The sequence below is a fragment of the Crocodylus siamensis genome, chromosome 5, assembly GCF_052110815.1.
Source record: "Crocodylus siamensis isolate JL-2025a chromosome 5, ASM5211081v1, whole genome shotgun sequence".
Lineage (NCBI taxonomy): Eukaryota > Metazoa > Chordata > Crocodylia > Crocodylidae > Crocodylus > Crocodylus siamensis.
Genome location: NC_143399.1, coordinates 169,936,801 through 169,952,652, shown reverse-complemented (window position 1 = coordinate 169,952,652; position 15,852 = coordinate 169,936,801). Strand labels below are relative to the sequence as shown.

Here is a 15,852-nt window from a genome sequence, read left to right as displayed (position 1 = left end):
AACTTGTATTTTAAATATCTATTTACATAATGCCAACAATATATGATTATAGATTTTTAATCATATGCTAGTATTAATAGTACTAACAATAGCATATTTAAATAATTTCTGTATGCAAGCCTAAATGTGCTTCAAATAAAGGTACAAATCTGACAGAATTTGAAAAAATATTGGTCACTCCTATGAAACACACAGTGAAACATACTATGTTATGTAAAGCAATTTTCAATAAAGCAATAGTCAAATAGAAGAAAAAACTTTTTGACAAGGTGGGGTAATAACTGTGAATCAGAAATCACTGAGGTATGGGAGACCATTTGGAACAATGGGTCTCATGCATCCCTGTACATGATAATAAAATTTTAAAATCCTTTATTCATGGTATCTCACCCTACTTAAATGCATTTATGGTAAAAAAACAGGCAAATGTGGGAGGGAGCATGGTCAGCTGGGAGGGACTCTATTGTGTGATGTAGGTGTTACTGTTCTGGAAGAAGGCTGGAGGCATGGTGAGGAAAATAACAGGATGCCAACGGTCAGATAACCTCTTAGTTTTTTTTATTAAATCTTCTCAACAACTCTGCAACTAAGTGTCATAGGGAATTGATCACACTTCTACTAGTAGCTCAAGAATTAAAATTGCAAAAGCATAAAAGAAAAGTGACACCTCTAGAGTCACTGACGGGGTTGAAAAAGTTTGGGATATTTTAGTAATGCAAATATCCCATCAAGTCAGTGTTCTACAAGGGAGAGGCAAAAAGATGCTTACTAGAGAATGTGGTGGAAATTTTTGGGATTTGCTAAAAAAGAATATTCTCTTGCCTTTCAAACAGAAAATTTATAAACTTTTTTGAATACTGAAGTGGAAGTTCTATGAGCAAACACTTAAGAATAAATTTTGAATAAACTTAACAATTAAAAGCAGAGATGGGAAGATAATGAGATTTTTGTTATGCAGAGTTATAGGGAAAATGAAGGAGCAAGTTATTGTATAGGGAGGAAGAAACATAGGCTTGGCATCAATGGAAACAATTAAAGAACTGTTAGAGCAGGCAGAAGGGAACACAAAACTTCCATGGACATTGACTTGGATTGTGGTAGCACTGTTGATAGAAGATTAATGTTGTCTGTGTATGTTTTGGAGTACTGGATGTGTTTTTGAATGCTAAATGTTATTTTATGGATTAGACTCAATGCATTTAAAAAAGAAAAGAAAAAGGTATAATTAATTGTACAATATGTGATCATTTTTAAATACAATTTTAAATGTTAAACCTTTGATTATTATGTAAAAGTCAATTATATGTCAACTAAAGATCAAGAAAGATGATTAGCAGTGTTCAGACTGAAGTGTGCTGTTAGACTTACTTCTATTTTTCTCCTGTATAACACCAGTGACACCTTTTCCTTTTTCTCACCTTGCTACCTAGCAAGGGAGGGCAGCGAGCACACAGAAGTCTTTCTCTTCCAGTACCTAGTGCTAGAGTGGCACCTGGCAGAAATACTCCGGGCTTAACCCCAAGAACAGAAATGCTCTGTCAGTTTGGGGAGTAGTGTTTCTGCAGCCTGGTTGTTGCAAGTTGGTGGGGATAAAACATTTTACTGATATGGAGCGCTCACCCACTTTGCAAGAGGACGGCAGTAAATATTCTTGTGGACATTGAGACTATTATATGGTTTCCTATGGTTCCAGGGAATCAGACACAATGAACCATCGGGTAGTTTTTTGAGTCCTACACAAATCCTTTTTCCTATCTGGGATGTGCAAATCCTGTAGACCAGAGTTGTGGAAGTCAAAAATGAGTTGGCAGCCAAATCCAGCCTGCAGGGCTTGGTGCAGGCCCAACAACTTACTTTCAAATCCAGACTGCTGGGCTTCTTGTTGCAGCTGCTACAGCTGCTGTGTCAGTATGACCAGCATATGTTGGTTAATGTCACCGATTTGCGCACCAAATGGTAACTGAAAATCAGAAATTTGGTGGCAAATAAGGGGCAGAGTAGCATTAACCCCATGCTCTCAGTGCCAGTGACACTGACAGCAGCTGTGGGAGTAGCAGTGAGAAGCCCCATGGGCTGGATTAGCAAGTGAGTTTTTTTGCCAGAGAAGCACTATGGATCAGATGACCCACTTCCAGGGGTCAGATGTCTGACAACCCTGCTATAAATCGCACTTTTGTGATTGCAACACTTCCCTCTCAATCTCTACCAAAGAAGCAAACTCTGAATTGAAGTTTGCAAATACAGGTTAATAAGTGTACAATCCCAAATACGCTTACCTTTCAAGTGAATGCACACCACATACATCCAGCTGTCTTTATGTTTTATGTTAAAAACTTATCCAAAAGAACCTATATTTTTGCAACAAAGATGCAACCATGGCAATATACAAATAAACACTTTTACACATCTGGAAGGGAGTACAGAAGCCAAAAAGCTGAACATTTTCTTAGAAAGTATTTATATCGGTGTGCGTATTCAAAAAGCTGTGCGGACGTTTGAATTTTCTTACAGTTCTTACAGGGATATAGAAAAAAAAACACAATTTGCCAAGTGACAAAATTTAGCAAAACCTGACAATCAGAACCAATCAGATAACCCAACATTTTCAGTTTCTGATTGAAATATAAATATACTCCCCCAATACAATATGCAGTCTCTTTCTATTATGTCCAAAATGCCTTAAGCCCCTGATTCATCAATGCAGATAAGCATGTGCTTAAGACTCACTGATTTGTAGCAATATTCCATGCCTAAAGATAAGAGTGCACATAAGTGATTTGCTGAACAGACATAAAGAGTCTGGAAACCTGCTAGGTTTCCTAAAATTCTGTTTCAGTAGCCTAGTTTGCAAAAAGAGTAACCACAGGTTACAGCTAAGTGAGACTGTTATGGAAAGTTACAGCCAAATTAACAGGGTGAAGTCTTACATAGTTGATGTAAACATAAGCATGCTATATCATGTTCAATCTGTAAATTTCATATAAGGCTTTAATAGACAACAATTTTTTTCAGGTGAGAAACTTCATCTATTGGTGTGTTGCCATGGGTGGCTATAGGGTCATGTTCTGAATTAGGTAACTCGTCTTCTACAGATGTTTTATTTGCAGCTGGTTCTGTAATTTCAGTATGCAACATCTGCTCCAGTCTCTGAACACCTGCAGAAAGGAAAATATGGTTATTAAAGTTTTCTCCCCACCCCACTGCAACAGAAACAAGGTTGGGTTTTTAGATGGCAATACCCATATATTTAAAACAGCTTGTCTGAATATTAACTTTGCAATAAAAAACTTTTTCATATGCTGCAGATCCCTTTCTATAGTTTTCCAACTGGATGTACAGACCAGTTTGAGAACCCTAGGGATTAGGAGTTCTGAATGGACTCTCACATTTGTCCCTTTTTAATCAAACATGCACACTGGTTTATCATAAACTAAGAGTAAAACTCAACTTACACAAATACATCTTATCTGCAGAATCTGAGAAGACCAATCTAAACCATCCAGGCTCAGAGCAGTAAAAGGCTTTTCCAGGACTAATGAGGAGTTTTTCATGAAGCAGCTTCCACCATAACTCCATTTCAGCTTCAAAAGTCTGTGATTTTAAGAACTAAAACATGGAAGATACAAATTACATTAAAGGATGCAACAAAATCAAACTCACAACCGCTTGCAAATTGTACTTCAAATCAAGGCTTGAAGGATGAGATAAGTCAGAGCAGTCAAGCACTTGCACAACCCTGCAGAGGTTTAGGCATCTCTGCAAGTAGAATCTGAAGCTTTCTGATTAGCAGTTTCTTTGCCCAGTATATTGCAAAGGAATTATACTGCAAATCCAGTCCTTTCAGTCTACAGTGCTAGATTCACACTCTGCTGCTAAGGATACCATGTAGGTGTTACCAGGTCCCACATGACAGTTCACATTTCTCCAGCTAGATTGGTACCAGCAGCTAGGCTAACCCTTAAGTAGCTGCAGATTGCAGTACAGCTTCTTAGTGCTGCAATAAGCAGAGCGGCTACAATTTTCTCAAGGTTTTCTGAGAAAACAGCTTGTCTTCTTATTTGCATGTGGGAAGGAACTAAAGGTCAACAGTTGATTGATTTAGCTCATTCACCTCTAATGCAGTGTGGGCAGCTTACCAGCCTAAATGAAAGCAGTGCCCAGGTTCTAGTCTACATCCACAGCCAGGCCAGCTAGCCCAGGTTTAAAGCAAACCTGGGTGAAAGGACTGTATGTGGAAGGCAGGTGAGGTAACCGTTAAAGACAATGTATTGGGGTTATGTGTCTGCTAGGAGAATTACCACTCGCCTGATAGAAAGTAGGAACATACAACCATTTGTTCAATTTCTCCGGAGGCAAACATGCTCCCTCAGGTGGAAAGTTCTTATGGGTTGAAACCTGGAAGACCCCCCCTGCAAGAGAAACTCTCACTTCACACTAATAAATGCCTGTATGCTCCCCTCACAGTCCAGTCTAGGACAGAAGTGGAGCAGTGGGGATTGCTCAGCCTGGTCCCAGGCAAGTCTGCAGGATGGGAGTGGAACACGGTAGGCAGGAAAGATTCCCTGATCTGAAGAAGAGCAGGGAGTCTTTTCCTGCCACTCCAGTCCATCTAGGAATGGGACTGGAACAGCCACTACTCCCCACATCTTCCCCAGACTGGGATCATAATGGTTTTGGAAAAGTGCAAGGAATCATAAGAGGGGGTGGCTGCAGGCTGCATGCTTGTACTGTGCCTTCTCCAGGCAGTATTTTTAGCAGTAAAAATTTTTCAGATATTTCCACTGGTAGAAATGAACACACTTCTACCTAACGTTACCTTGGGTAGAAGACCCATTTAACTGTATAGTGAAGGCACACCCCATAAAAGAAAAGCCTGCAGTGACTGGATACATTATTTTCTCCCAATTTCACTCTAGTTATTTTGTATGTTGTGCCAATGGGCCATATGCTTGAACTGCCACATGCAGTTAGGGTCTCCTATCCCCTCCTGCACTCTTCTCTTCTTTGTCTGTCCATTGAGCTAATTCTCTGTCAGCATAACCTGACAGAGTAGATATAACCAAAGTTAGTAGCAGGGATCCTGTTTTTTCCTCATTAAAAAAAAAATCACAAATTCTCTAATAAAAAAAATTAAATTGCAAAATCTCTTCTAAACCCCCCCAAACCCATGATTAAAATTAAAGGCCCCACACAGCCCTCTCCCCCCCCGTGCTCCTCACTCCCTACACAACAGTCCCCCAACCCTACTGGTGCCCCTCACTCCCCCCACAACAGCCCCCCAGCCCTGCTTGTTCTCCTTGCCCCCCACCCACAGCCCCTACCCCCTAGCCCTCAAGGAGGGGGCCCCCACTGGACCACTCCGGGTCGTGTGCCGTCAGCTGGGCATCCACTCCATGTGGGGCTTTCCCCAACACCTCCCTGCTTCCTCAGCCAGCTTCCCACAGGAGTGTCCACCCAGCTGGCAGCATGTGGGTTCAGAGTGGCATGCTATCAGCCCTTCAGGGAAGACGTACATGGAGATGCGGAGCCCACTGAGGCCAATGCTGTTCACAGTCCATGTGCTGCTGACTGGGTGGGCGCTCTATGTCTTTCTGTAACACCTCCCCACTCCCTTAGCCAGCTTCCCTCCCAGCCCTGCCAGTGCCCCCCAGCTTTGACCTGCAACCCCTCAGCCCTCTGCAAGCCCCATTTTCTTTCCTGAAGCCTGTGAGGTAAGGGAGCCTGAGCCAAGCCTTGGGTGAGTGAGAGCCTCCGGCCCCTTCCTCCCCCAACTCCAGAGAGGGTTGGGGTTTCCCGCCCTTTTTGCAATCAGCTCTTGCAGGCTGGAACTCAATCAGGCTGCAGAGCTCTTTGCAAAACCAGGAAATCTACAGGTTTCTCTGCTAAAAGGTAAAATCCATTTTTTCTCTGATAAAATTGGAAAATTCATGGATTTCTCTGTTTTTCCGTGGGAAATGGAAAACCCAGATCCCTGGTTGGTAATAATGTGACTTTAACTACCATCAAATTTTTGAGTTTGCTTTATCCCTTTTCTACCTCATCCTTGTTTTCCCTATTCCAACTGTAATTTCTTTAAGAAAGGGACAGTCTAACTCTGTTTCTAGTGTCCAGGTACAATGTCAACCCCTTCTTAGACACTTCCTAAACACTACTGTAAGAAAAAAGAAAACACAATGCAAAAAACTGTCTTATGTTACTATTTTAGTTCTCTGGTTAACTGTTCTGTGTGAATACATGGTTTACTAACAGTCCTAGAGATGGACATCCCTCTCTAGAAAACTGCCTCTTTGGTGCAGGCAGTAACAATTCATGCTTCTTCACCAACCTGTTCTGGCTGAGCCATAAATGTTAATGCAGTGTGTCCCTCTATATATACACGAGGTTCATCCATAATTCTTACATAAGTGATTAAGTTTCATCCTTGCTTTACAAGTTCGTAAAAACAAAGCTGAGAGGTTAGGCACCCTGCCTATCACAGCAACACTTTTGCAGCGCAGGAAGCATAACCCCTGACTCAAGTATAGTTCAGCACCCTTTCCTCTGTACTTGAAAGCCTTTTAGAATTAAATATGCTATTTTAGATAAAGACTTGTTAGAAAACTGCCTTAACTGGATCACCATCTACTACTAGACCTTGCATCTATCAAAAAAAGAAGCAATTTCTAGACTGAAACTATGAAAACACAGCAGGCCCTCTAGTACTGGAATATATAAACTGTAAGCAATGTTTGGCTGCCTATATATGTACTCAGAGGTGGGAGGGGGGCTGTTTCTGAACAGCTGCTCTAATTAAAATGGCTCGCCATCAGGTGTATTAAGCCTCACCCTCCCCAGTTTCAAAATGGCCATGTGGGTGCTTTAACTAAAGCTTATTCAACATGGTTTAAACACTGGCATTTGAAATGTGGGGGTGCTTAATACATGATGGTGAGGCAGAGTGTTCTAATGAGAGTGTGAAGAAGCACATCTATAGGCAGCCTTTATTTTTCAGCTACTCATCTCCATCCCTTCCCAGGTGCTCTACATACTTTTCTGAAATCTGCCCAAACATAAAGTCCTCCAGAGCTTTTGAGAACAGGTATTCCAATCTCCGAAAGACCATCCACAAGAATGTTCTGCGCTTCCTTAAGTCTTTTCTTGTTTGTAGGAAGAAACACATTATCCAACCAATCTAGCAAAACAAGAAAAAGGATGAAAACTAATTATTTCTGAGTATTAATTGAACAATTAAATAAAGAAAATGAAAATATTTCTGGTTCTGCTAACCTCTGTCACTAAGGAATTGGCTAAGAACATATTGAACAGGTCCTGGGCATCCATGAAAAACAGCCAGCTGATTCACAGCTTTCCGAATTTCATGACTTCTGGTGTATAACACTCCAACTCTGATACCACTCATACCAAAATCCTTGGAAGGCAAAAGGAAAAAAAGTTACATTGAGGTGTAAGGCTTCAGATTTACTAGGTAGCTGTATCTTAAATACTTAAGTAATATTAAACAAAGCTCCAATCTTGTCCCACATAAGGATGAAGAATGTGTTAGAAGAGAGTGAGAAACATATCTCATTCTGAGATTTAAAAGATAATTTTTAAAAAAACATTCTGATTAATATATGAACATTTTATTTTGCCAGTTGCTGGATAGCTTCCACTGACATTCAGATATAACTGACAGATGACAGAAAATCATCTAGGACAAGGCTGTCGAACTGGCAGGTGCCAAGCCACATGTGCTGCTTCACCTACTGCTTTTTGCCCCCACTCCAGGGGAAGGGCAGCAGGCCACAGAGTGGCCAAGCAAGTTTGCAGCGTGGTATGGTGCAGCAGGAAGCATGCACTATGTGATGAAGGGGGGGTGGGGATATGAAGTACCAGGGCCCACAAGGTGGTGGGGGGAGAGAGAGAGAGAGAGAGAGAGAGAGAGTGTGTGGGTGTGGGTGGTGGTGGAGGGGGAGTGTAGGATGGGGAGAGGGGAGGCAGGGTTTCCTGCTAGATGGCACTGTGCTGTAGTGTGTGGCTTGTACATTAAGACGCACTGAGGTTCCTGGCTACTCAGAAATTGGACAGCTCTGATCTAGGAGAGTCAGGTAATTGGTGAGGACAACAGAGTTTGAAATTTTCAAATCTTCACTGAAGTGGATGATCTCATACACGGAAGTTCTGCCCATCTGAATGCTTTCAGATTTGCTTAACAGACATTTACTAATGCAAATTGTTAAATACTTAACTAGGCAGTCCTGGAGATCTGCGTGTGGATCCCAGTTCAGGAATCCTGAGGCAATGAGCATCCTGCTTATGCCTCAAACTTCCCACATGAAAGATGGCAATGATAGTTATTCCATTGATATGACAAACAGTTACCTTCTTTGTGTTAAATATTACCAGGTTATGAACCCAAACAGAGAATCAAAACCAAGGAATTTTAGATGGAAATTTTACACCAAAATATACATACCAGTAATCAATAGTTCCAGTGGCACTTTGCTGAGACTAATAAGTTTAAGGCTATCTTTGTGTACAACACAAACCAAAAACATTCCCACCAACAGATACAATCCACCCACAAGAAAATTTCAAATAAATCTTGTTATACAGCTGGTAATATGATACAACTCAACAGGATGAAGATTCACCCTACTGAGCCAAACAAGAAAAACTTGACAGAATATCCCACAGAACAGATTCCTTGCTGCTTCATCAGTGAAAGGACTGAATATGAAATCGTTATGACATTTTATGATCACTGTATGACTTGAATGCATGCCTGAGTTTTAACTTTTATTATACCATATTTTCTCATACACAACATACATTTTGTTTCCGAAAGATAGAATGAAGGGAAAAAAAGATTTTTCTAGAATTATGACTGCATAAAGAGACAGAAACTGTCTCACCTTCCCTTTCCTGCTTAACTAAAGCTTAATCCCTAATTGCTGCTAAATAATGGTCTCCATAATCTATGATTTTGAAAAAGGCTAGAGTCTCCAAGCCCGTAAAAAGGGAGGAGAGGATAAAGTAGGATATTCTAGGATAAACCAGGATAAATTATCAAACAGCAAAACAGCCCAAAAGTTAGCTTGATTAATGGACAATTAAGACCATTAAAAAGGAGAGACTATTGTTAACATTTCTTGAGTGAAAAACAATAGGCCATTCAGTCAACTGACTCCCCCAGTTGCCTGAATAATGCAACAGCTGCTCACTGTGGAGCAGGAATCAAAGCACAGTGCACCTGTCCTGGTCAGAAAAATCAGCTTTTCTCACTTAAAACATGCAACCCAATATTTTGGGGAAAGTTGTGTGTTGTTTGTGACAAAATATGGTATTCTTATCAAGTAATTAGACAGCAATTACATACACACAAAATATGGAGTTTAAAAAAATATTAAGAAGTTTTGTACTTTTTAACATCTGTATCTGAACCAAGGGGTTCATGTTCCAGTTGTCATAGTATAAATCTAGTCCAAGATTGCAGGAAGACAAGAATGTATGGAATTGAAGATTATGAAGACACAAGAGGACAGAGTTCAGTTTATAGTGCAACTTCAGTGTCGTCATTTTCTGATTTCTGCTCATTAAACAAGTACCTTTACTGTTCCCCAAGAAAAGTCTTTTAAAATGTTATGTATTTTAGATCTAGTACCAGTAGCCAAACATCATCTTCACATAGTGGATCTTTCCTTGAGATATATCAGAAAGGAAAGTACTTTTTTTTTCTTTGAAGACTGTAAAATCTGGTATTTAAATACTTCTACACATTCTAGGCAAACAAGGTTCTCTGGATAAATGTGATATCTTTTATTAGACCAGTTGGAAAAACTGTTCTTTACAGGCTTTGGGCAACAAACACCCTTCTTCAGGCATAGGGAGAGTCTGCTGGTGTTTTTTGTACTCTCCTGGGTGCAATAAAAGCTAAGCCAGTCTGGAAAATGCAGGTCTGTGGAAATGTAAATGTGTGGCAGGGAAGATCAGCAGGGATGGGAGTTAATGGGTGCGAGACATTACACACATTACACACCCCCTTCACACATTCTAAAATGCTCATGGAACTGGCCTTTTCAATGTAACAATATTTTCAAGAAAGGAAAGGTTTGTTACTACAAGATGCAGAACATGTTTAGTTCTTCCAGCCCAAAAAGTAAAATTATTCTAGAGGGATAAAACCAGCTGGTACCTAATTCTGCTAGACACCAGGCATCTCTGACTTCTAAATCAATAGGATTTAAGGATGTTCAATGTTTTGCAGGACTGGGTCAAAATAATATATACACATTAAAGCTAGAATAAAATCAGCCAACATGGACAGATATAGCAACTGGGCTAGAAGTGTTCCCATAAACATAGCGCAATTCCTGGTTTTAGGTTGCTACTTGAGATGAACACAAGGGGTTCTTGCTCACAAAAAGACACGATTTACATGTGCAATTACAGTGCCTGAATAAGCTGCAGAGCTTACTGCTCCAGAATCAGTTGCTCCCAGGTGCATCATTTGAACATTTGCCCAGGAGCAACTGACTCCAGAGCAATAAGCTTCACAGTTTATTTAGGTGCAGCACATGGAACCTGGGTAGAGCAGCTTTGGCTGGGAGGGCACTGGGGCTCAGCTTGCAGGCCTGGGGCTGCTATACCCAGCTCAATGTACTGCAGAGGGGCTGACTGGGGCATGAGGGAAGGATGATATAGTTTGGAATGGTCCTGCTTTAACCAGGGGGTTGGACTAGATGGCCTCCTGAGTTCTCTCCCAGCCCGAATTTTCTATAATTCTATGATTCCCAAAATACTTTTCAAATTACGTATTAGAGGTATCTTTCCACAAATAACATGCAGAGATTTTGCATGTGAAATACTGAAACTAATCGGAACCATTTAAGGGCTCAGCAAAACTTTATCACCTTTATGGTTACAATGTTCATGAACTTCAGATTCAGGAAGAATATAAAAGGCAAAAATAATTAGCATACACTAAGTGGGAAGAGTTAGGAGCTATTAACTTAGGAATTGTAAAAATAGAAAGTTTTAGAACACCATTTCTGAAGTAGCATACATATTAAGCTAAAATACCCAACTGTAGAAAGTGACAGATACTTTTGAGATGGGGACAACTGAGACTGAGAGGTCAGGCTACTTGAACCAGTTACCCTGCAAATCAAAGGCTGCAGAAGGATAACAACTTGGGTGTCCCCAGTTCATTGTCCCATGCTTTGTTTGCAAAAGCATACTATTATTTCTGACCCAAACTCAGCTTCTTTGTTTTAGTAGACAAGAGGAGGTAGAAAACAAAAAACAGGTTTTAAATTTGAGATGGGAAAAATTATAAAAATGTTTAACTTCCAAGTGCTCTACAACATTCATTTCTAGTTGTTTCTTCTATAAGCAGAATATTTTATAAAGTGCATGTGCTGCTCTATGTAAGTGATAAAAAAGCTTTCTGTTATTTTGTCACTAAGTTGGTAAAACTGTCTTGCTACTTCAAACTGGCAGCATGTAATCTGTGTGAACCAAATAATGGCGACAGTCCAGAAAGTGTTAAAGTAGGTTACAAGACAATAAGCTCTATAAATGTATTCTGAAGTTATTAAGCAAGAGCAATATATACATCAATGATGCATACTGCATCATAGCATTCCAAGTTATTCTATGGAAAAACATCCCTCTGAAAAATGCAGACACAACAATTTTGACCTACCTTGCTAAAGCCCCACATAAAGTGTGTCCGTTCTGGATCTGGTAAACTGGAGAGGGGAAAAAAGTTTCACGCCTAAATTGTACTTTTGAAGATCAGCATCACAATTTCTCTCAGACTAACTAGAATAAGTGATTTTCAAATTGAAACATTTGTAGAAAAAGACTACAATCATTTATAAGTATTAGAATGATTAAGGCTAGAACACACATTCAGCTGAGATACTCTATTAATCGGGAAGCAAATCCAAAGCAATAAACAAAAAATGTTGTGGTACATGGCTCAAAAAATCCACAAGGTTTCTGTCTTTCTCATTCTGCATAAAGCAGGTATTAGATTATGGAAAGAGTGAAGGGAATTTTGGTTTATATTCTTATACGGTGTGGTTCTACTGAGCTAGATCCTGATGAATAATCAGTGGACACAAATGCAGAGCTGAGTACTGTCCCTTAGCACGGGCCTTCGCTAACAGTTGCTGCAGGCTGAGGACAGAGTTGAGAGATAAAAGCTTATAAACAACCTCGATGAATCTGCACAAGTCAAAATCTTTTACTGACTTCACTCTGTGGTCCAGAATGAGTCTCTTATAGTACCATAAACATCTGGCTACATTTTTGTCCTAACTAGTGGACAGGCTCAGAGAATTACCATTTAATGAAGAATGCTGGGTTAAACAAACTGTACTTTTTGTGAAAGCACATATTATTTACCAGGTACCAAATATGTAGGTACACTTCTATCACTTGCCCTAGACAAACACTTAAGAAAAACCTTCCATCCTATGTAAGATGGAGATATGATAAAATAATTTGTTAAGACTTCTGTCAACTTTATAAATTTAATATTGAATGCTTTAACTTCAGCCTGTGTCAGACAGCTACAGAAAAACCACTCCCAATTTTCTCACTGCTCATCTGCAAGTAGTATACAAGAGCTCTACCTTCAGGATAAAACACCATTGTATATAACCAGAGGCCTGCATATAAAAATGAGACCGCTAATGTCAGCAGTCTGAACATATGGTACACGTTCCAGTTCATAGAATCATACAGAAGTAGGGCTGGAAGGGACCTCCAGAAGTCATCTGGTCCAACCCCCTGCCTAAGGCATGAGCATCCCTATTCAAACTACTGGTATTATAAAAAAATCATCCCTACTTACCAGTCTAAGCTTAGAACACTGGTGAAGGTGATATCTTCATAAACAGACAGCATGTATATTTCATCCATTATTACATGCAATTCATATCTATGTACAGAAAGATAAAAGATTTGTTAAATTATTTAAAATTCAAAGCTTTAATGCATTTCCGTGTGCTTATTAGCATGATTCTCACCATTGCAAAGCACCTATAAACCTACCTATTTATGCCATTATACTCACCCCAGAGACACTTTACCAAAACTAATTTTTATTTAAGAGCACAAATTTCAGTTTAAGCACTTGCAAACTACTAATATCCATTTGCATATCATGTTTCCCAGCAGAAAAACTGCAGTCTGAAATCCTAGTACATGCTATGAATGCCTCCAAAAAACAGAAGTAATCCTCCCAACCCATTATTTAAAATTAAAACAAGCATGGCAAGATACAGTGTTCCCCTCTACCCTGCAAAACTTATTGCAACACAACACAAAATGAGGGCAGTTAGATCATTAAGACTCGCCGTGCACTTGAGATATCTTCTATTAAATTCCCATTGTGAAAGCCACATGACACAGCAAGTTGTGCTATTTTACTTGATACCGGCAAGCCTTGGATATTTTCAGAAGTGAAATCCATGGCAGAGTGCCTTTTAATACCCAAGAAGTGCAGGTATTTCAATTGAGTAGAACCTCAGTTTTTTGTAGTTTGTTTCTATACTTTTAAAAGAAAATCCAGTTTCAGAACACAATACTTGGTTTGAAAATTTAAGTAATTTTTATTTTATTAACGGTTTTCCTCTAAAATATGATTTTGCCAACTAGAGGCCTGTCGATTCTGCTAGAAAAACAAACATTTGCAGCCTTCAGTACTAACATCTGAGAAGTTCTGAGAACTATTCCAGCTGCCATAATTATTTTTATGGAGAAGTCATCCAAATATGTTTCTATATGATAAAAACATTCTTGTTCCAAAAGGAAAAAAAACCCTAAAACCCCAAAATATATTTTGTGAAATAGCAACTGGCTTATGGCCAATTTCTGAGATTCTTGTTTCTAGTGCAGTAGACCTTCCAATTAAATACATTAAGTTAAGCTTAAGTATTTAACAAGGAGTCTACATGTTGCAAATGCTTTTTTCCTATCAGTACCTACAGGCTTTAGTGTAGGAGATTATTAAGGCCTAAATTGACAAGTAAGGATGAAAGGGGGAAGAGATTGTTTGGAGGATGTCTTTCTTTGAAGAAGAGTAACTGGGATATACATCCCAAACTACAAAGAGTACCTAAACAATTGGATCCAGCCAATTGAATGTCTTTTTTCCACAATGCCAATTTGAGCATCAATTGTTCAAATGAAAGTTCTATCCATACTATACACTCTTGCTGCTAAAGACTTTGGTAATCACCAGTTTTATTTTTCTGACACATGCCTTAAAGGGCAGGTTAATAAAAAAATTATGTAAACAAGAAAGCTTTATCTGTGTTAAACTGCACATGAAGCCAATTCTCACCACAGTTATTCATTCAGAAGTATCATCTTTATTTCCCAGAAAGGCCACATGCAAAGGATAATTGTGAGATAAACTCTATCAAGGAACTCCCTCCCAGTGAAACACACACCAAATGGAACAAACAGGAGATTACCAAAGTTGGTTTTCAAAACTAGCATACTGCATCATGGAAAATTAAATCCCAAACAAACAGCGCTAGGACTCAAACCTGTGCGCAAACTCTAGACATTCTTTCAGTAACTGTGCTGGGTAAATGTCCCCTAATGGATTGTGAGGGTTGATCAGGATTAACGCTCTGACTCGGATGCCCTGAAAAAAGAAAAACTGATAGTCGGAGACGCCAACATGACGTCAAACAAAGGACTAGAGAGGCTATAAAATTGCTAACCCTTCAACAGAAAGCTAACTAACAAAAAGTTATTGATTGCATCTGAACATACATGATCTTTCATTAATAAGCCTTTAAAAACAGAATGAAGTTTCAGCAACATGATTTATTTACTAGTTTACCCAACACTTCCACTTAATAATCAGCAAACACATATACTGGTTTGTTGGCAAATGTAAATCAAAATTAGTCATAATTCAATAAAAAGATGAATATTCAGAGGCAGGATTACAGCGCAGAATGGACCAAATTCTACTGTATTACACTGGCAAACTTTTAGAATGATTTTTTAGTCTAGCAGAATAACTAAGCTTACACAACCACCAATATAAAGTAGAATCTGGCCCTTCATTTATACCAACCCATTGAGAAGTGTTTTTTTCCTATTTCTTTTTTAAAGGAAACAAAAATGGGAATAAAATTCTAAGAGAATCCTACATAGTTGAGGTTTAAGAAAATATGATCTCTTGCCATCTTAGGAAGCATTTAGGAAAGTGAAAACAAATGCCAGCTTAAATTATTATTATATACAAACTGCACTGAATGACCAGGGAGGAAAAATAGATTTGATTTGGAATTCCTTGAAGAAATTAATTTCTTTTTTCTTCTTAGTATAAATAGACTAAGTACTCTCCTGTGTAAAGGATAAAACCCTGCATAATCAAAAAGTGTAGTTACACAAAACAAGCATGCTACTGTAAATCATATTACATAACATTTTAACATTAACATACATAACATTTTAAGTGTAGTGGGACACTCCAGAGTCATCTACCACATTTACTTGAATACAAGATGTGGCTCCCTTCCCTCACCAATCAACATGGAGAAAAAAGCTCCTCATCTTACGTTTCCACATGAGCAAACCTCATAAAATACACTGTCTAGCATTAAACTGCTGCCAAAAGCAGCACATTCTGAGTAAGGGAAGCCACTTATAAAGTTGATTAAATGTAGCCAACACTGAGCATGACTACAAAACATATGGTCCATCTGGCCCAAACAATGATGGGAACCCTTTTTTGTGGCCCTTAAAACAAACGGGCAGTTGCTCCCCCAGGAGGGAACTGGCACCAAGCCTGGAGGTAATGCAATACCAGGCTGACATTCAGAGAGGCTGGAGCAA

The 15,852-nt window shown here is 39.2% G+C and overlaps 1 protein-coding gene across 4 annotated transcripts in view; it reads right to left on the bottom strand.

The window, feature by feature from the left end:
* Window positions 1-536: 536 nt before the first annotated feature.
* LOC149864896 (1-aminocyclopropane-1-carboxylate synthase-like protein 1) overlaps window positions 537-15,852 on the bottom strand; it is a 32,331-nt gene continuing 17,015 nt past the window's right edge. For all 4 annotated transcript variants that reach the window (XM_090047048.1, XM_090047049.1, XM_090047050.1 and 1 more), the window contains 7 exons: window positions 14,547-14,647; window positions 12,845-12,931; window positions 11,687-11,732; window positions 7,267-7,408; window positions 7,029-7,171; window positions 3,453-3,606; window positions 537-3,155 (listed from right to left, as the gene is read on the bottom strand). In XM_090047048.1, coding sequence (XP_089903174.1) covers window positions 2,989-3,155; window positions 3,453-3,606; window positions 7,029-7,171; window positions 7,267-7,408; window positions 11,687-11,732; window positions 12,845-12,931; window positions 14,547-14,647 — 840 coding nt within the window. In that variant the 3' untranslated portion in view covers window positions 537-2,988. The remainder of the gene's footprint in view (window positions 3,156-3,452; window positions 3,607-7,028; window positions 7,172-7,266; window positions 7,409-11,686; window positions 11,733-12,844; window positions 12,932-14,546; window positions 14,648-15,852) is intronic.